Source organism: Sorex fumeus, unplaced genomic scaffold (assembly GCF_029834395.1).
Source record: "Sorex fumeus unplaced genomic scaffold, SorFum_2.1 ptg000098l, whole genome shotgun sequence".
NCBI lineage: Eukaryota > Metazoa > Chordata > Mammalia > Eulipotyphla > Soricidae > Sorex > Sorex fumeus.
Window position 1 is genome coordinate 82490138 of NW_026606155.1, and position 20910 is coordinate 82511047.

The 20910-nt window shown below is 39.2% G+C and overlaps 1 protein-coding gene across 1 annotated transcript in view; it reads left to right on the forward strand.

Annotated features, from left to right (window-relative positions):
• The first annotated feature begins 243 nt into the window (after positions 1-243).
• Positions 244-20910, forward strand: part of SPRED1 (sprouty related EVH1 domain containing 1) — an 89022-nt gene continuing 68355 nt past the window's right edge. The window contains exon 1 of the mRNA XM_056133352.1: positions 244-569. Within this exon, the coding sequence (XP_055989327.1) occupies positions 538-569 (32 nt within the window). The 5' untranslated portion in view covers positions 244-537. The remainder of the gene's footprint in view (positions 570-20910) is intronic.

Genomic DNA, 20910 nt, shown 5'->3' on the forward strand with positions numbered 1-20910 from the left:
TCGGCACCCCCCCGCCGGCCCCCACCGAGCGGAGCGCCGCTTCCTCCTCGCCGCATCCCTGAGGGAGGGAAGCGCCGCCTCAGCTCGCGGCCGCTCTGTCCGGCCGGCCGGCCGCCCGCCGCTTCCTGACCGGACCCCGTGGCACTCCACCCCAGGGGCCCGACGAGCGGCGCCCCACGCCGCCTTCCGACCCTCTTCACTTTCTCGTTTTTGCGTTTGTTTATTCTCTTTTCCTTACACCCTCCGCCCCTCTCTCCCGCCGACCCCTCCCGGCCTCCTCGGATCCCGTGGCTGGACACTCAGGCGAGGGAAGAGGCTGGGGTCGCCACGGCAGAGGCTGTTGCCGCCACCCCCTTGCGGGGGTGGCCGGGGATCCCGGCTGGGGGGGCACCGTTCCGGGTGAGGCATCCACCATGGTGAGGCCCCTGAGCCGCTGCCCTCGCGCCCCCCCGGCCGCCGCTGCCTCCTGCCCCTCGGTGCCGCTGCTGCTCCTGCTGTTGCTCCTCCATCTCCAGATCGGATCACGGTGAGGGAAAGATGAGCGAGGAGACGGCGACTTCTGACAACGAGTAAGTGCCTCTTGGCTGGCTCTCGAAGCCCCCCGGCCACCCCGACCCCAATCTCTGCTTTCCCCTTCGTAGACAGCACCACTCCCCCGACCTTCTGGGATTTTGGGGCCCGGGAAGCTTGCAGCCCTGCAGAGTTCCGTGCATCTTGTTCTGGACACAACCTTTGATTTCTTGAGCCATTTTATTTTATCGCGGCAAACAACTCTCCCCCCCCCCCCCATTTTAGTTTGCATTTTTCGGCGCGGGGGAGACATTACTAAGTGTTGGGGTGCGATGGCAATTGCATGTCCTTGAGGCGAAGCTGGGTGGAGGCAGGGTAGGGAGAGCCCTTCGCCTGGAAAAGCCCCCCTCCCGTCCTGTGTAATTTTTTGCACTTAAGCACCCCTATTGAGCACCCCCCAGAGATCCTCCTTCTGCTTCCTTCAGAGACGTTCCTTTCGGAAACTAAAGTGGGGGAGCACCTCCTGCAGCAAACTGCTGTTGAATCTTAATTCGATGAGTCAGTGACTCTTAAATACCGATTAAGCCTGCCCCTTCCCCCCACCCCCCGTCTTTTAAACTTATGACCCATAAGGTTCTTGGGGATTTTGTTGGGGTTTCTGTTTGTTTGTTTGTTTGTTTGAATGGCGCTCGGAAGTATTTTTAGAGTTTAATAGGATTAAGGCCCCCCTGGGGTGTGGGAGCTGTTGAACAATTAATTGTATTTGACCATTGCGAATACTGGACCTGACTTTATGTGTGGAGCACGGAAGAGTTGTGGACACCAGTTTGTGCTCCCCCTCAGCCCGTGTTAGAACGCATGGATTTACGTTGATTTTTAAAACAGTATTTACATTGCCTTCATTCATTAACTTAAACGGCTTCCCGGTTTAAGTGTTTGTTTATTTGCACTGTCCTGTTTTCCAAACGGAATCTTTGCTTTTTTATTAAAAAGAGAAAAAAAAAAACACCACTGCATTCACGTTAACAGCTGCTTGAGAGGGCGAACGGTGCGCGCCCAGTTTTCTATTGAGACGGGATTTAATTCCATGCCGAATATCCGCCGCCGTTTTCTCTGCCGTGAAGTTCAAGTTTTGTTTGTCCGGGGGGTGGGGGAGGGGGAGGGGAGGGTGGGAGCGCATGGACTGAGTTAGGATTCGCCCTGGGATGCATTCCTTTAAATAAAATGCATTCCTCAAGTCATACCTTTCTGATAGGACTTTAAAGTCCGAAGCCGAGGCCTGTTTAACATAAAACAGCTTTGAGAAATGCCTAGCAGCTTCTTCCCCCACTCCCCCCTCGACGCTCACTGCTCTGACGGGCGGGTGTGGGAGAAGGTAGAATTGCTGCAGTGTCAGTGCAGTCGAGAAGCAGAAGTGGCCGCCATGTTCTCTCTTTTTTTGTGAATCGCTCTCATTTGCATAGCACACTCTTCATTCATAAAAAAAAAAAATTAAAGCATCCATCACCTTGGACATCTTGAAAGGATTTTCCAGGGGAAGAAAACTTGAGGCTTTAGCCATCTGTCTTGTCGATTTTTAAGTTGCGGAAGTAAGGGTAGCTCACAGTTACAGGTTACATTCACAGACACAGCGCACACACAAACAGCTACCTCTGTTCTCAGAATGTTGACACAGTTATGTGGGAAATATCAGTTCGGGGAGGTGCTGGGATCACGTGATCGCCTCCATTCATAAAATACCTGGCTGTCCATTCACAGTGCTGTACTGTCTGACTGCCTTCCGCAGATTAGACCTACTTCGAGAGATCAAGAAGTATCTCAGATAACACCTCCGTAGGAGAAAAACTGCTGGCAATTCTGTGCGTAATGACGATAGTTTTTAACTGCATTCTGTTAGAAATTAACTTTGATCAAAATGTCAACTTCAGTTTTTGATGGGAAAAGTCTTGAATATCATTTTTAGGTAAAATATTCAATAGCTCCTTGATAATGCAGCTAATAGAAAAAACAAATGAGGGACTGAATTGACATATGTGTAAAATACATTGTTTCTGACTGGTTTCTTTTTATAGTACTTGCCAGAGTTTAAATAGAGTGCAAGTTTTGGGGGTAATGCTGTCAGTGGGTGATCCAGCTGTTACATTTAAAAAAAAAAGTAAATTTTACCAATGTTTTAAATCCCAAGGCACTGATATTTAAAGTACTAAATGACCATTTTTAGCTTTATAAAAATAATAGCCTTTTAAAAAACTTAATACACTTACTTTGGGACAAGTTGGAAATTCTCTCTCACCCCGACTTTTAAATTTTCATTTTCACACATATATCCTACTTTATTTATAAGTTGTTTTCTGGGACATTTATGTTTGTTTTGGTAGGACAATAATTGGTTCTAACATGTTTCATTATGAGGTGTTCCTTTTTTGTTTTTTTTTTGGGGGGGGTTACACCCGGCAATGCAAATGGGTTAATCCTGGCTCATGCACTCAGGAATGACTCCTGTCGGATCTGGGGGACCATATGGGATGCTGGGAATTGAACCCGGGTCTGCCACGCGAAAAGCAAACGCCCTGCCCTCTGTGTTATCTTTCCAGCCCCATGAAGTGTTTGCTCTTGAGGGGAAGATATTTGAGGGTTTTACTTTTAATATTAGAAAGTGATATTTTCATTTGATACTTAGTTTTATTAGAACCAACATTGTGCATTGACAGGGGGTGAGTTTTTATTTCAATAATTTATATATCATCAGTAGGAAGTATTTTGAAAGGTCAGTTTATTATATAAATCGTGTATATTTATGGAGAAACTAAAGAGCTTTATTATACTAGGCATCCTTAAAATTTTACCATAGTGTAAAACTGCCTTATAAAGATTTAATTTGGATCTTATATATTTGATTTCCCTTTTTAAAAAATTTTAGAAGTCACAGTAGGAATTTATACTAGAGATTGCTTCCTGCTCCAATTTTCTTTTCACTTCATTTCAACATTTTGAAGAAGTGAAAATCACCACATCTTCGGAAACAGTCATTTTCTAAGTCAGTATGGTAAAAAACCTTTGAGGTCTTCAGAAACCTTGTTTTGAAATCCTCTAATATATGCTCTATTACTTGAAATTAGAGTTCTGGCTCTGTAGGTAATGTTACATATAAGTATGTATTTAATCAAGAATTTTGAAGGCTTTATTATGTGTAAGAGTTTGTGGTAGTTTGTGTTATGTAATGTCTAGTTTGGGGGAGGTTGAATTTTGCTTTTCTTCGTTCTTGTAGGAACTGCTTTAAAAGTGTCCATTGGAAAAACTTCTCTCCATGTACAAGTAATAGTTCATTTCAGATAATGTGCAAAAATTGCCTTTGAAGTGAATAAAATAATTGATTTGGAATGTCTAACACTTTAATAACATGTTTTATGTGTAATCAGACTTTTGCTATGATGATGAATCCTCTGTATTAGATTTTTACTATGTTTTAAGCTCTGACAAATGTTTCTTGAATATGTAATTTATAGTTTGTATATACATGTATTCCCAACATCCCCAGAATTGCATAGTAGGTGCATCAGAGCTAATATATTGTAAGTATATCCCATAATGCAATAGGGCATGTTTTTTAATGGCTACATGGTATTCAGTGTATAACATATTCTAGGGTTTATCATTTTATTATTGTTGGATATTTCTTTTATTTCTAAACAATGCTTCATTTGATCCTGAGTTATTCGTCCAAGTTTATTAATTTTTTTCTTGAGATTTCTAGGAATGGATTTTAAATTAAGAGTGTTGCTGCCTTAAATGTCTCAGCAGTTCTCTTTGAAGGAAAAATATCAGTTGAGATAATTACTGATTTTTTTTTAAACCTACATGATGAAATTGATTTTTTTTGGGGGGGGGTCACACCTGGTTATGCACAAGTGTTATTCCTGGCTCTGCACTCAGGAATTACTCCTGGCGGTGCTCAGGGGACTATATAAGATGCTGGGAATTGAACCCAGGTTGGCTGCGTGCAAGGCAGTCGTCCTACCCGTAGTGCTATGGCTCCAGCCCCATGAAATTGATTTTTGAAAAACAAAAATTTGTTAAAGGCAAGTAGACTTAAGTAATACTTTTTTTGGTTGGGGGAGAGGGTAATTTTTTTTTTTTTGGTCATACCAGCGATGCGCAGGGGTTATTCCTGGCTCTGCACTCAGGAATCACTCCTGGCCATGCTTGGGGGACGGGGGACGGGGACACACACACGACCATATGGGATATGGGATGCTGGAAATCGAACCCAGGTTGGCCACGTGCAAGGTAAACGCCCTACCTTTTGTGTTATCTCTCCAGCCCCTTAAGTAATACTTTTAAATAAGATTAAAGTGATGATGCAAAAGACAGTTGTAAAAGATTTATTTGATTATTACCAACTTTTATGGTAGAAGAAGGTAAAGAACATTGAACTTAGAATTGGAAGATGTCTTTTTGCCCCAGCTGTTAGCAGTTCTGTGATTCCAGGCATGTGGCTCCTTCTGTAAACCTAATTTGATCACTTGGAAATCAAGAAATTGAGTTAAACATTGTTGTGGATCCTTCTTAATGCTAAATTACTCTAAAATAATATAGTTGTAAGAGATTTGCAAGTCATCAGATTCATAGTATATGTACGTGTTAATAGATTATAATATACTGTTGTTTCCGGCATGTTAAAGAAACTAAAAGACCTGAGATGTTAGGATGATATAGTATAAGCATGAATTTTTAATAAATTTGTAAATAATTGTCATACTTCTACCTAATTTTGGGCTAATAGACACAAGCCTTTGATAAATATGTACACAGATGGACAAATTTATAGTGTTTCTCTGTTTTGTTTTTTTTTGGTTTTTAGGCCACACCTGGTGTTGCTCAGGGGACCACCATACTTAGTGATGAGAATCAAACTGGGCTCTGCCATGTGCAAAGCAAGAGCCTCAACCCTAATAGTATCTCTTTGGCCCTGAGGTGCTCTTGGGAGTTGAGGGGAAGGCCTCTGATTGGATAAATGAGCAAAAGGTTATTCATCTTAAATACCAAGTTGCTTAGTTTTAAAAGGGCTGGAGTGATAGCACAGTGGTAGGGCGTTTGCCTTGCGTGCAGCCAGCCCAGCCGAGCAGGGTTCGATTCCTCCACCCCTCTTGGAGAGCCTGGCAAGCTACTGAGAGTATTCAATATGCCAAACACAGTAACAACAAGTTTCACAATGGAGACGTTACTGGGCCCGCTCGAGCAAATCAATGAACAACGGGAGGACAGTGTTTGTTTGTTAGTTTTAAAAGAAAAGAAGTTAACATCCTTCATGCTTTATTTATTGGCCAGAAATGCTAAAAATAAGTATTTGGTTATTTATGCATATTAATCTGTCACTGTCTGTCACTGTCCTCCCGTTGTTCATTGATTTGCTCGAGTGGGCCCAGTAACGACTCCATTGGAGACTTTGTTGTTACTGTGTTTGGCATATCGAATACATCACGGGTAGCTTGCCAGGCTCTGCCCTGCGGGCGAGATACTCTCCGTAGCTTGCTGAGCTCTCTCCGAGAGGGACGGAGGAATCGAACTCGGGTCAGCCATGTTGGCTGCGTGCAAGGGAAACACCCTACTGTTGTGCTATTGCTCTAGCCGGTGTGTGACGTATTCAGTATGCCAAACACAGTAACAACAAGTCTCATGATATATTAATCTACTAGCAGATTATCATTTAATAAAGAAATTTTGATTTAGGTCAGTTTATGATCTTCTGTTTCATAGTTGATTTCATTTAGGGTCTAGAACCAAAGATATTACAAATCTCAGATGATTTTGTGGCATTCAGAATGGATTGAATTAAAAACAAAACAAGATTAATATAACTTATTTCTTAAACATAGTTCTTTAATAGGTCGGAGCCATGGCATAGCGGGTAGGACATTTGCCTTGCACGCGGTGGACCTGGGTTCAATTCCTCTGCCCCTCTGAGAGCCCGGCAAGCCACCGAGAGTATTCCGCCTGGACGGCAAAGCCTGGCAAGCTCCCTGTGATGTATTCGATATGCCAAAAATAGTAACAGCAAGTCTCACAATGGAGACATTACCGGTCCCCACTCAAGCAAATCGATGCACAATGGGAGGACAGTGCTATAGTGCAATTCATTAATGGATCCTAGAATAAGATGTTAAATTGCTTTATACATAAAATTAATAGAATTTACTTTGGTTCCTCCCTCTCCATCCCCCCAGTTTCTTACTGAAATTTGTTTGCATTTGTAATCGGAGGAATCTCCAAGTCATAGCAGCAGTGTGTGTGTGGGACAACAGTTGTACTAGTTTCCTAGAGCTACCTTCATAAAGTGCTGCATAGTGGGTGCCTTAAATGAACAAGAAATTAATTTTAAAGTTCTATTGCTTAGAAATCTACAGCCACGTTGTTGATAGTCAGGCTCTTTCTGAAACCCATTAGAGAATCCTTCCTTTTTTCTATGGTTTCTTGTGGTTTATGGACTTCTGACGGTTTTTTTGGTGACTTGTGGTTGGTTAATAAATTTTTTTACCTTCATCACTTGGTGTTCTTCCTGTGCATCCCCTTTCTTTTTACAAGGACACCAGTCCTTGGATTAGGAGCCCATCCTATTTCAGGTTACCTCTTAATACTTCTGCAGGGATTCTGTTGCCAAGTAGGGTCATGATTCTGAAGGACTGACTGGGAAAGTTAGGAGTCCAATATTTTTTGAAAGCATACAATTTTCAATCCATTACACTAATAGAAATAATTTCTCTAGTACTACTGATACTCTATTATGATATTACATATATATTGGATGAGAGCCCGGCAAGCTACCGAGAGTATCTTGCCCGCACGGCAAAGCCTGGCAAGCTACCAGTGATGTATTGGATATGCCAGTACAGTAACAGTTTTCATAATGGAGACATTACTGGGCCTACTCGAGCAAATCCACGAACAACAGTGAGGACAGTGACAGTGACAGTTCTGATGTTACAGATACCTGCGTTGAAGTAGCAGTTATCACAATGTGATACTGCTATAATAATTAAGCCATTGTCATAGCTTATATACTAAAACTGCTAATAAGAATATTTTGCTATATTAAAATTTGAATAACTGGTAATTATTTCAATTCAGTGTATTTTTTGGTTATTCTACATGTTTTCTGTCACACCTTTAATATTGCTTTGTGAAGGAAAACATAGGTTGAAATCTCCTTTTATATAGATTGCAGCCAAGTGGCTGAACCCAAAGATAAAGATAGAAAATTGGAAGATAAAGAAACACCAAGGATAAGAGGAACAAGTTCAACATGAAGCTAATAGTTCCGAAAGAGATAATGGAGGAGAGGAAATATTCAGAGATAATGGCTAGGAATTTTCAAGTAGTGGCAAGTCAAACCCAATTCAGTGAACTGAAAACAAAGCCTCACAGTAAAACTAGGTTTATCTCAAGAGTTTAAAAATGCATCGGTGTGAGAGGAATCTATGAAATTATATGTAGAGGTTAGGGAGAGAAACAAGTAATCATAAATGCTGTAGAACTAGTGTAATATGTAATTAAATGTTCGCAATTTATAAGTTTATAGTAGAAGTTTTTTAAAATTATTTTTCTGCTTCTCAGAATTTTAGGTTTTAAGGTTTTTATTATTTAAAACAAAGCTGTTGGATGATCAACTATGACTTACTCAAGTTATAAATTCCTAAGTTCTTTCATTATGCTTCTGAAATTCATTTTTGCTGTCATTCTTGTTATTCATAAATGTAGGATTGACTGATGGATATTATCCAGTATCCGAGATATTTTTGAATTATCTTGGAAGATATTTTCTTTCCATAGTTAGAATGCAAACAATAAACTCTTGGAAGATATTTTCTTTCCATAGTTAGAGTGCAAAAAATAAAAAAAAGCAAGAGTAATCGAAATTAAAATTTAATGCCAGTCTGTGATTTCATTTTTAAATCTTATCTATATTGCAGCTATTATTAATTTTTAAATTTTTTCTTGAGTCACACTCAGCAGTGCCCAAGGCTTATTTCTGGTTCTGCTGCAGGCAGAGAATGATTCTCATGAATCATTCCTAATGGTGCTGGGAATGGAGAGGGGGCAGGCAACATACCACAGGATGCTAGAGATCCAACCTGGGTCACTTGCAAGCCAGGCAAGCACCCTGCCTGCTGTGCTATCTCTCTGGCCCCCGGTATAACAGGTATTGCTTAGAGATGATTCTTACGTGGAGTGAAGATTATATTTTCCCAGTAGCATTTACTATTGGAATTGCCATTTACTATTGCAATTCCCACTTCATATGATCAGACATATCTAATAATGTACATTTTACAAGTAACAGATTTTGTTTCTCTGTGTTGTATCTTTGAATATTGCTAAAAGTACAGAGTAAATTTAATGAATTATGACTTTACTGATACTGCTTTTTTTAAATGTACCTCTAGAAGCCCTGGCAGTCATGTCCACACCACAAAGCTGCTACCCAGTTTAAAAAAAAAAGCTACTCCAGCTGTTTTCCCCGATAAGAATACTGAATATTCTGAACAAACACGATGCTCTCTTAACACCTGTATTGAAAACCGTAATGCACAAAAGGAGAGAGAAAGAAAGGTGCCTTCCATAGGGGAGTGAAACTGGGACATTGGTGGTAGGAAAGGTGCACTGGTGGAGAGGGATGAGTGTTGGAATATTGTATGACTGAAACCCAATCATGAACAGCTTTGTAATGGTCTCTCACAGTGATTCATAAAGAACAAAAAAAAATCTTTGTTCGTTGAAATAGTTTTAAGTTCTCCTTCATGCCTCACCACAAGTCTTAGTAATGATGATAATAAAGTGTGAACTTAAGTTTTTGTCATTCGGTAGACTAGTTGTGACTGAGATATTTTGTAGAAAACTGAATACAGGGGCTCTTTTGAGCAGTTATTTGATATGAAAGAGAAGAAAATGAGTTCTTTAAATGAGGAAGGTATAATAAAGGGGGGAAGCATCTGGAAATTAGGTATTTGAAACTTGGGTATGGATTTGTGAGGCACACCCAGCAATACAATTACTTGACAGGACTTGAAAGAAAGTGTGGGTTAAGATGAATTCAGCATTAAAAATTGGGCTGCTGTGATACTTTTAAATGAAGTGGGGGGGGGGAGCAGAGATCTTTTAATGGCTAAATAACAACTTAAGTCTTAAATTTGTGAGTGTCTATTAGATATCAAGGTTAGAAAATGTCCCATGGGTGTTTTAAAGTACAGCTTTGGTGCCCAAACAATAGAGATTAGAGTTAGAGGTGATGGCTTCAGCATATGTAATATTGTTGAAGGTGGAAAATTATTAAAGGAGAATATTCAACTGTGATGGAAAGATGAGAAACGGCAAAGTTAAGGTAGATGAAGAAGAGACATCAAAAGATTGCAAAGTTTCAAGAGGTAGGACAGTACCGAGAAGAAATATTGCAAAGTGAGAAGTGATGAAGTGGAGGCAACAGAATAAGATAATATGTGGGGAAGTTAGGAGATGCAGTTTTGGGGAACTAGGTGTTAGTAGTGGAGAGGGAGAGAAAAATTTGAGGAATGGTTGGGTAATTGAATAGTTCAGGATAATCGAGTCTTACAACTTTTTACTGCTGGTTACTTAATCCATTTGTTGAGATCATGTGAGCTAAGAGCTATCCATAGTTACGGATGAGATAACTGACACTTGAGAGAGGCTTAGGCAACTTGTCCACTGCCTCATGAGAAGGGTGTGAATGGCAGAAATTGAAATGGATGAAATTGAAATTGTGTATTATTTATACTATGCTACATCTCACACAGTAAGATGTATACTTTTTTTTTCTTTTTGGGTCATATCCAGCAATGCTCAGGCGTTACTCTTGGCTCATGCATTCAGGAATTACTCCTGGTGGTTCTTGGGCGACCATATTGGATGCTGGGGATCAAACCTGGGTCGGCCGTGTGCAAGGCAAATGCCCTACCCTCTGTATATCTATCGCTCCAGCCCCGTATACTATACTTTAAAGAATAAGATTGAAATGAATGCATGAACCCTATCATTAATAGTATTGTAAATCAGGGACTGGAGTGATAGTACAGGGGGCAGGGCGTTTGCCTTGCATGCAGGTGACCCGGGTTTGATCCCCGGCATCCCATATGATCCCCTGAGCACTGCCAGGAGTAATTCCTGAGTGCAGAGCCAGGAGAAACCCCTACCCCTGTGCCGCTCATTGTGTGACCCCAAAAAGCAAAAAAAAGTATTGTAAATCACTGTGCCTAAAATTAAAAAAGAAATGGAAGTAATAGACTCAGAATTGACAAATGTTTGATATTGAAACTTTGCTAAGATTTAAGAACATGTAGAGTGCAAGTGGAGAAAACTGAAAAATGGGTTTTGTTCAGAGAACACAGCCTCCAAAATCATGGCATGCGAGGGAAGATTAAGGTAGAAATAGATGGCTTGTATGGAGGAGCTTGTATCAAAAAGGTTAGCAGTATTGAGGTTCAGTTTGCTGCTGGACTGGTGTCAAAAGTTGAGTAGGGGCTGGAGTGATAGCACAGTGGGTAGGGCATTTGCCTTGCATGCAGCCTACCCAAGTTCGATTCCCAGCATCCCATATGGTCTCCCGAGTACTGCCAGGAGTAATTCCTGAGTGCATGAGCCAGGAGTAACCCCTGTGCAACACCAGGTGTGATCCAAAAAGAAAAAAAAAGTTGAGTAAGAAAAGACCTGAGCCAGCACCAGTGTATTTAAAATAAATGTGTGATGAGTGATTCACATTCGGAGTATGAACTTTGACCTCTACCTCTACAATCAAAGAACAGGAATAAAAGTTTTGGAATTGCAAATGAAAGAGGGGCTTGAAGAGATAAGAAAAAGGAATGACTTGCTGGGAGGAGCTGAGAGTACTGGAAATTAATCACTCCTAATAGTGGTCTTATCAGGGGTAAGGGATGTTGGGGATTAGGAAGCTGAAGAGAAGATAGATAGACACATGAATTAATTACCTAGATTTGTATTTCATTGAGGATTTTAAAGTTTTATGAGAGACTACTCAAAATGTTGGCTGATATAGCAGGTCTTTATCCAAATTAACTACTTTGTTTTTGACAGAAGGTTTTTGGGGGTTTGGGTTACTGCAATTGTAGTTAAGAGAGGCCTTGGAAACTAAAAATTCACCAATTAATTTTCTATCCTTAACTTGATATTCACAGTTAACCCTATCCTGCAGTTACTGCTGCCTGTAGCATTAAATCTGGCGAGTCATGTGTCTGGCTTTGTGCTTGATTCTCTATTTGTAAAATCAGGATAATGTGATCGTACTTTACAGGGATGTTAATGTACGTTTCTTTCCATCAGTAGCAGTTTTTTATTAGAGATAAAGAAATATTAAGAAAATTCTGTTATTGAGATGAAAGTTACTATATTCATAAAATCCAGCATTTATTTTCATTTAGCCTGAAGATAGGGTTACTTTTTAAAAAGGATTATTAACCTACTGAAAATATTGTTTCAGTTTAAAAGTCAAAAGATATTTTTTCAGAAAAACTTAAAAACTCTTATGAAGCAGAAAAATAGTACAAATCAAAATTGTGAAGGTTTTTCTATGTTCTGAGTTAGAATATACATAGCTATAACTAGTATGAGGCAAAATACTAAAACATCCAAATCTAGCTGATTGTTTAGCTTGTTTAATTTTGAGTATTATTTAGTTATAAAAGCATTTTTAGAGTTTATTAAAACATTTTTAATCAGAGCACATTTTGGAATTATAAGTAGAGTTGACACATCTTCATTTTTATTGATGAAGCTTTTCTTGCAGAATCAGTATAGGAGCTACTTTTTTGTTTTTGTTTTGGGGCCATGCCCAGCAATACTGAGGGGTTATTCCTGGTTCTGCAATCAGGAATTACTCGTGGCTTAGCTCTGGGACCATATGGGATGGCAGGGTTGAACCCAGATAGGCTGCATGCAAGGCAAATGCTTTACCAGCTGTGATATCACCCTGGCCTCAGAACATAGATGCTTCCGAATACCACATGAAAGGCAAAAATCGGCTTTGGGGAGGGGGCACTGGCTATCCCCTACCAGTGGTCAGGGTTTACTCCTGACTCTGTACTTCAAGATAACTCCTGATGAAGCTGAGGGATCATGTTGTGCCAGGAATCAAACTGAAGTTGGCTGCGTGCAAGGCAAGTAGTGCCCTACCCACTGCTGCCCATAGCATTAAATCTGGCAAGTCATGTGTCTTGGACTCTGGCCCCAATCCCCTGTGCTTTTTCTCTGGGCCCAGAAGTAGAGGGCCTCAAACCCGGATTTTGGAATCAATCAAGAGCTTCAAAATTTGAATCTAATATTATTGAACCACATTCCTGGCTCGTGAACTAACTTTTTTTTTTTAGGCCTACAGCGTTCTAGCTATTAAGGTGGTAGATTTTGGAGATGAGGATGAATAAATAAATACTACTGGCTACATTAGGGTCAGGTATGTGTAAGCACTACAGAAAGGTAGTATGACCTCTGCAAGTACCACATTTAAAAAGGACATGCAAGCAGCATGATAGGAAGAGCACATAATGAGCACTGCAGCTATTCTAGGCAAAAACCACAATCTTGTGTCCTTCACTTAAGAATGTGACCCTCAGCCCACCACTTCCTTGCCTCAAGGAGTTCTTGATCAGGTATTAGAGAATAAATAGTTATTTGGTAATGATACACTTGGAATACTGATTCCAAGTAGGAAAAAATAGTTTTTTAAAAGAAAAACTACTCAAAGTAAAAGTGCTTTACTTTGAAGCAGCTTCTTTATAGGGGATACTTATATCTAGTTGAGTATTCTTGTGATTTGACAAAGTAGCTAGTTTTTGCTGTCTTTGATTCACTTTGAGCTTGTGTGGCAAGATGATTTGTGTAAGGAAATTGAAAATTTAGTGTCTGTTAATTGATTCACTTAAGATTATGGATCAAGTATTAATAACTTATTTGTAAAGTTAAGCCTTTATATATTATATATACTTATCAGTAATATCTTATTTCTTACAGGATTATATGTATATTTTCAAAAATTCATCTCTTTTAGGGCTGGAGAGGTAGCACAGAGAGTAAGACATTTGCCTTTACGTGCAGCAGACCCAGATTTTATCCCCTGAGCACTGCTGGGTATGTTCCCCAAGTCATCTTTTTAAAAATTAATTTCTTTCACTGGCAAAAGCTTTTATTATGATATGTATGCTGGTGATCAAACTCGGGGCATTACCACACATGCAGGGCAGGGCGGGGCAGGTGGTCTATCATTGAGAGCACCACAGGCCCAGAGCTTAGAAATGACTGGTTTATAATTAGCTCAGTAAAGTCAGACTTTAATAAGATGTGGCATGCTAAGTCAGGTACAAGATTCAGAAAGCATATATTTCTAAAAAATTAATGTCAGCTTTAGCTGAAGAACATGGTATGGTTCCAAATTCCTCAAATAACTTGATGTGAACCTACTGAGGAATATATTTTTCTCTTCCCTTTCAGGTATTTGTACTAGAAACTTGGATTTCATGGGTCAAAGTTAAAGCAGTGATAGACTCATGAAACATACTGTTCTGTTACACCTTTTACCAGCCTATATAATGTTAAGAGCTTTTCTACTACTATATTTTGGTTTGATTTGGGGGGACCTAAAGTTGGGGTGCTGAGGGATTACTCCTGGCTCTTAGCCCAGGGAACACTCCTAGTGGGACTTGGGGAACCATATGAAATACCGGGATCCCTGGGTCAATCATGTGCAAGTCAAATGCCTTCACCTTCTGTACCATTCTTAATTATGATTATACTAAAGCATTTTTGGTGATTCAGTACTGTAGAGTTGGTGGTGCTTAATTATACCAGTGAATTTGGTTATTTGATTAAGATAGTGTCTGCCACATTTTTTAGCTGCTAAAATCTCTTTGTAGTAAACGGTCATGGTCCTCCCGTTAATCATCGATTTTCTCGAGTGGGCCCAGTAAGGTCTCCATTGTGAGACTTGTTGTTACTGTGTTTGGCATATCGAATACGCCACGGGTAGCTTGCCAGGCTTTGCCGTGCGGGCAAGATACTCTCGGTAGCTTGCTGGTCTCCGAGAGGGGCGGAGGAATTGAACCCGGTTCGGCCGGACTGGCTGCATGCAAGGCAAATGCCCTATCCCTGTGCTATCGCTCCAGCCCTTGTAGTAAACACTCCTGAGGAAATACTTTGAAATTTTTGTAAATATTTGATTTTCTGTGATATGTTCTCTGTTTTTAAGATCTCATAATTTTTGAGAGCAACAATTATTGTGGTATTTGCCAAATGATGATTTTCTATTTCTCTTATTACTCCTATTGTCAGTAACACTTACAGTCCATTTATAACTTTGGTGCTCAGGTTATTCAGTGTCACATCATTTTTACGTCACTGTTTATTTGAAATTTTTTTATTATTTTTGAGCACTTGATTTTCAGAATTGTAAGATGTTCCAGGTTCATCTCATTTTTCCTTCACCAGTGTTAGAGTCATCCCATTATTCTACAGCAACGGTGATTTCCTTTTGTTGAAGAGTTTAGCACTGTAGCACTGTCCCCATTGTTCATCGATTTGTTTGAGCGGGCACCAGTAACGTCTCCATTGTGAGACTTGGTTATTTCTGTTTTGGGCATATGTAATACGCGACGGGGAGCTTGCCAGGCTCTGCTGTGCGGGCAGGATACTCTCATTAGCTTTCCCTGCCCTCCGAGAGGGATGGAGAAATTGAACTTGGGTCGGCCGGGCCGCGTGCAAGGCAAACGCCCTACTCATTGTTCTATTGCTCCAGCCCGTTGAAGAGTTTAGTATTTAGAAACTATTGTTTCTCTACAAGACTGGCGATACTAACCCCATTTTATTTACTTTAAATTTTATTGAGTCACTGTGAGATAGTTGCAAGCTTTCATGTTTGGGTTACAATCACACAGTGATCAGACACCCATCCCTCCACCAGTGCACATTCCCCACCACCAATATCCCTGGTATATCCCCCCTTTTCCACCTTCCCCCTGCCTCCATGGCAGACATGATTCCCTATAATCTCTCTACTTTTGGGCATTATGGTTTGCAATACAGACACTTTGGTACATCTACACAATGGAATACTATGTAGCTGTCAGGAGAGATGAAGTCATGAACTTTGCTAATAAATGGGTAGACATGGAGAATATCATGCTAAGTGAAATGAGTCCGAAAGAGAGGGACAGACATAGAGGGACAATACTCATTTGTGGGGTATAAAACAACATAACATGAGGCTGACACCTAAGGATAGTAGATACATGGGACAGATAGATTGCTCCATAGCTGGAACCCCATTTTATATATACATAAAGCTAAGTAAAGTTTCCAAGTCTTGTTCATAACAGCAAGGTAAATGTGACAAAGTTGGAACATAAACATATTTCTTCTGTAGCTATAATAGTATGTCTTTTCCATAGTTGTCTTTTCTAACAAAGATAGGGCATAATCTAAAATACATGAAAGAAAATTATTTACTAAGAATACTCTATTTCAAAAGAGAAGGTACTCGCTTACAGGCTATTTCAAAGTACAGTTTTCCCGTTATGTCCTTTCTCTGAGTAAGGCATCATGTTAGACATTGGTTATGTTTCGTTTATGTATATATGGAGGGAACATTGTCTCGAAAGCTTTAGTTTGTTTATGTGACTTCTCCCTTCCTCGATATATAATTAAAGGTTATAGGTAGGTTGCATGATATGACTATTAATAAATGTTACGTATTAATCTAAATATTTATCTTATTTAGATTTCTATCTGTTTGTGCTCATTTCAGTGTATTGTCATTTTATAATTAGCCATTAAATGATGTTTGCTAAATACTTACGCAAGCTTTATGTTCTTTTAAAAATTAAAAAAAATATTTGTGGGGGCACACCTTGTGATATGCAGGGATCACTGACTCTGTGCTCAGGAATCACTCTTGGTGGGCTTAGGGGACCATATGGGATGCCAGGAATCAAATCTTGGCCAGCCATATGCACATCAAGTACCCTACATGTTGTACTACTGCTCTAGCCCCAAGCAACTTACATTTTTGGTTCTTACTATAGAATCTTGTGTTAGAATTATTTTTTCCATGTCACATAAGAAAAGAGACAAGTAACTTCCTCAAGGCCAAAAGACTTAATAAACAGAGGATTTTAATCCAGTTTCTATAGTCAACTGTTACATGCTGTTATATTTTTATTTTGTACATTATATTTGTATTTCGTTAATACTTTCAGAATCATTTAGTTCTAACCTGAAGGTTTGGTGAACATGCATTCTTTATACCTTGTGGGAGCTTTTGAGTTTATTCTGTCCAGATACTACTGTTCAGTGACTAGTATCGTGATTCTTGACTTTTCTTAAATTAACATCAGTAAAATCAAAGATAGTAAGGAGCTGGAGAGAGTACAGCGCAGGTAAGTCATTTGCTTTGCATGTGGTCAACCAAGGTTTGCAAGTGACCAACTAGATTAAATCTCTGGCACCACATATACACAAAACAAACAAAAGAATAGTTATATCTGTTTTGGAAGATTACTGTTAGGATTAAGTGTAATTTATGTTAAGCATTGAACTGGGCACAAAGCACTTACTGAAATGTTAATAGCCGATCATCACCATTATTGTTAGATCTTTTATAGAGTACTTTTGTATAATTTGCACTGCCTAATCATAAACTACTTATTAATATATTATTGAATAGTTAAAACTCTCCAAAAAGGAAGCACTAAATGTTTCTGCCATTGAGTAAACAACGAATAATATATGACATTAATGGTGAACTACCTGGGAACATTTTACAAGTTTTGGGTATTTCATGAAATCAAAGAACTTTAGAATGGAAAAAGACTTTAAGTAGCATCTTGACTCAGTTTTTCTCACATAAAGATACTAAATTCTGGATGAAGTAAGTGACTTCCCTAGATAAGAGAGTTTCATTGTGTTAGTCTCAGTGGGAACTTTGGCTTCACAACTGTTAATTCACTGTTCATCTCCTGCCAATTTTTCCCACAATATGACCAGGGAAACCCAGTCTAATTATATTAAGGAAAATTACATCCTCTTTACTTTTAGGGATCATTGATGCCAGTAACTTCTAATTTCTAAAATATTGACAGTATGATTTGGAAAAGAAGTAATTTGCTTCTTTGAAGGAGACTGATGGAATAATGTTTGTATTAAGAATACCTTCAGGGACCCAAGAGAAAGTGTAACAGATAAGGTGCTTGTCTTGCAGGGAAACGTGGCTTAGATTTCTGGCACCATATATGTTCCCCTAAGCACTACCAGTAATAAGCCCTGAGCACAGCTGGATACCTGCATTCACTTAAGCACCCCCCCCCCATAATTCATTAATCTGAGCAGCTGGTTAATAAAAGTTTATATAAATGCACTATCCAGATTCTCATGTAGCCAGAAAGGTCTTGGTAAGAGATAGCTTTTCATCTGAGTAATTGCTTTGGTGAAGTCCAATTTTGTTTTGTTTTATTCACTTTGTGCTGTTACTGTTGGTGTGGAGGGCACACCTGGTGGTTTGTTGGTGTCAGTGGTGCTGGTCGGCCATCAGGGCTACTCCTGGTAGTACTTGGAGCATCATGTGGTGCTGGGGATCAAATCTAGGTCCTTGAATATGTAAGGCACAAGCTCTACTGCTGATAGCCACTGTTTCCATCCTCAAAGAAAGTTTTAACTAAATTTGTAAGCTTTGTAAGCAAAATGTTCTGTTTGACCCTTGATCTGTGACCACATTTTATTTTTTGTGAGTGAAATAAGGTCTAAGTCACTTTTGCATGTAGATGTCCAATTGTTTTGGCACCATTTGTTTATAACACTTAACTTAGTTCCATTATGTTATTTTTGAGACTTTGTCAGATGTAGCACTGTAGCACTGTCATCCCATTGTTCATTGATTTGCTTGAGTCGGCACCAGTAACGTCTCCATTGTGAGACTTGTTACTGTTTTTGGCATATCAAATATGCTTTGAGTAGCTTGCCAGGCTCTGCCCTGTGGGTGGAATACTCTTCGTTAGCTTGCTGGGCTCTCCAGGAGGGATGGAGGAATTAGAATCTGGATTGGCCGCATGCAAGGCAAACACCCTACCTGCTGTGCTGTCGCTCCGTTCAGTATCATGTTTGTAAGATGATAACTGTTAAATGGCTATGTCTATATAAGATGAGCTCTGGGCTTTCTGTTCTGCCCCATTGATCTCTTTTTCTATTCTTTTGCTTATACTATAATCTGATGACTTTAATAAATTTGAAATTGAGTAGTGTCAATCCTCCTATTTAGTTTGCATTTTGTATTAGCTTGAATTTTTTGGTTCTTTGCCTTACATACAAACTTCAGAGTCAGCTTGGCAGTATCTATCTGCAAAGATAGGAGTCAAATCTTTGCATTTCAGGAGACTCAGATCTAAGACAACATGAAAACTCAGCTGAATGATCTGAGTCTAATATTAATACTTTGTCATAAGTTGTAGGTTTTTTTTCTTTTTGGTATGCCTGGTGATATTTTCTTGACTTCATTAATAAATTTTAATGATCTAAAAATAAACCATTAGTAAAGTTTGGGGAAAGTACGGAAATGTCTTAGTACTACTAGGTCTGTCCTTTTCCTTACTGTTTCATTGGAGTATAATTCATAAAATTGTTTTATGTTCAGGTATTTATTTGATGTTTCTGTGTTGGTATTCTTTGTGAAATAAAGTATTGATCTAATATATATTTATACTAGGTTATACAGTGCTGGGGGTTTTTGTTCGTTTGTTTTCTTTTTTGGTCACACCTGGCGATGCTCAGGGGTTACTCCTGACTCATGCACTCAGGAATTACTCCTGGCAGTGCTTGGGGAACCATATGGGATGCTGGGAATCAAACCCGGGTTGGCCGAGTGCAAGGCAAAACGCCCTACCCACTGTGCTATCGCTCCAGCCCCCCACATTGCTGTTCTTTTTTTTTTTAAACACTATTTAGCCTGTTAGAAAATTTCAAGTATATTGTTGAGTAGTATTATAATCACATTGCTGTACATTAGATTTCCTGAGCTTGTTTAGGCCTGCCTGAGTCTTTAGTAATCCTGTGTCTCTGGACTATTAAGTTTGTTTCAGTTACCACCCTCTCTTAGGTGAGACTGATGTCTTAAAGAGATGTAATTGGGTATTTCCCTTTCCCTACACGTACAGGTCTCTGATAAAACTTCAGATTAGGCTCTAGTTAAATAATTCTCTATAGGGCAAACTATGTTAAAGGAAACAATACTGTTATATTACAAAATGTTTCCAGCCCCCCTTCCTCTTTTGAAAGCATAAAAGGATTTTCCTTCTGATTTTTATTGTGAGAACTTGTAGAGTTCTCTGAGGTAAAGCTAACAAAAGTGAGACAATTTGATGACTGGGTTCCTTTGAAGTTTTTATTTCAGAGTTATTCATACTGATCATCCAGTGATTTGTCAGTTACAACTTTTCTTACCCTGGCAGGAAATGATTCCTGCAGAGCTCTCTGTTCTAGGCTTTCTACTCTTAACTAGTTTAGGGTTTTTTTTTTTTTGTATTCATCTGTCTCTCCACAGTTTCGAAAATAGCAAGTTTGTTTCCCTTTGACTTCATTTCTCTTTTACCATCAAAGAGTTGGAAATACTTAGTTTATTCAGTTTACTTGCTAATGCGGATTGGTGACAACCAACTTCATTGCATATTGATAGGAAACATAATCCATAAGAATAATGTTAATTTTTGTGCTCCATTTCTTTTTCTTTTTCTCCTTTCTCTATTGATCAGTTTATTCTTTTTTTTTCCTTAGTTCTCGTCTATTTATAAAAGAAATGCCCCCAGTGTTTCATTTTGGGATGTAGTAATTGAATTTTAATAGCCATTACTACATTAAATATCTTTCTTGTATTTTTTTTTCAAAAATACTATAGCAAATTACCATTATTTTTTTAAGCACCTTTCAAACTGATAGAGCTTTCCTGAACTCCTTTTTGGTATTTGAATCTTGATGTGGAAACTAGGTAAAAATATTGTCCCGTTTTACTAAATTTTTCAAAGTTAAGATTCTGCCTATTTTTGTTTTTATTCATAAAACATCCTTCTGGGAGTTGGAGTGGTAGGACAGTTTGCTTTGCATGCAACAGACCCAAATTTAACCCTGGCACCTGGTATTATCCCCTGAGTCTGCCAGGAGTAAGCCCTGAGTGGAGCTGCCTGTGGCCCCCAAACCAAATCTAAAACACAAAAAGTAGATCTGATGTTGCACCTTGTATTGTTTGAAGCTAAGGTTCTGGAACTAGTTTTCTTACACTCAACTCCTTCCTAGAATAATCAGCCTCTTTAGGCTAACAAAATATAACTTCCCCATTGCATCTCTTTTTTC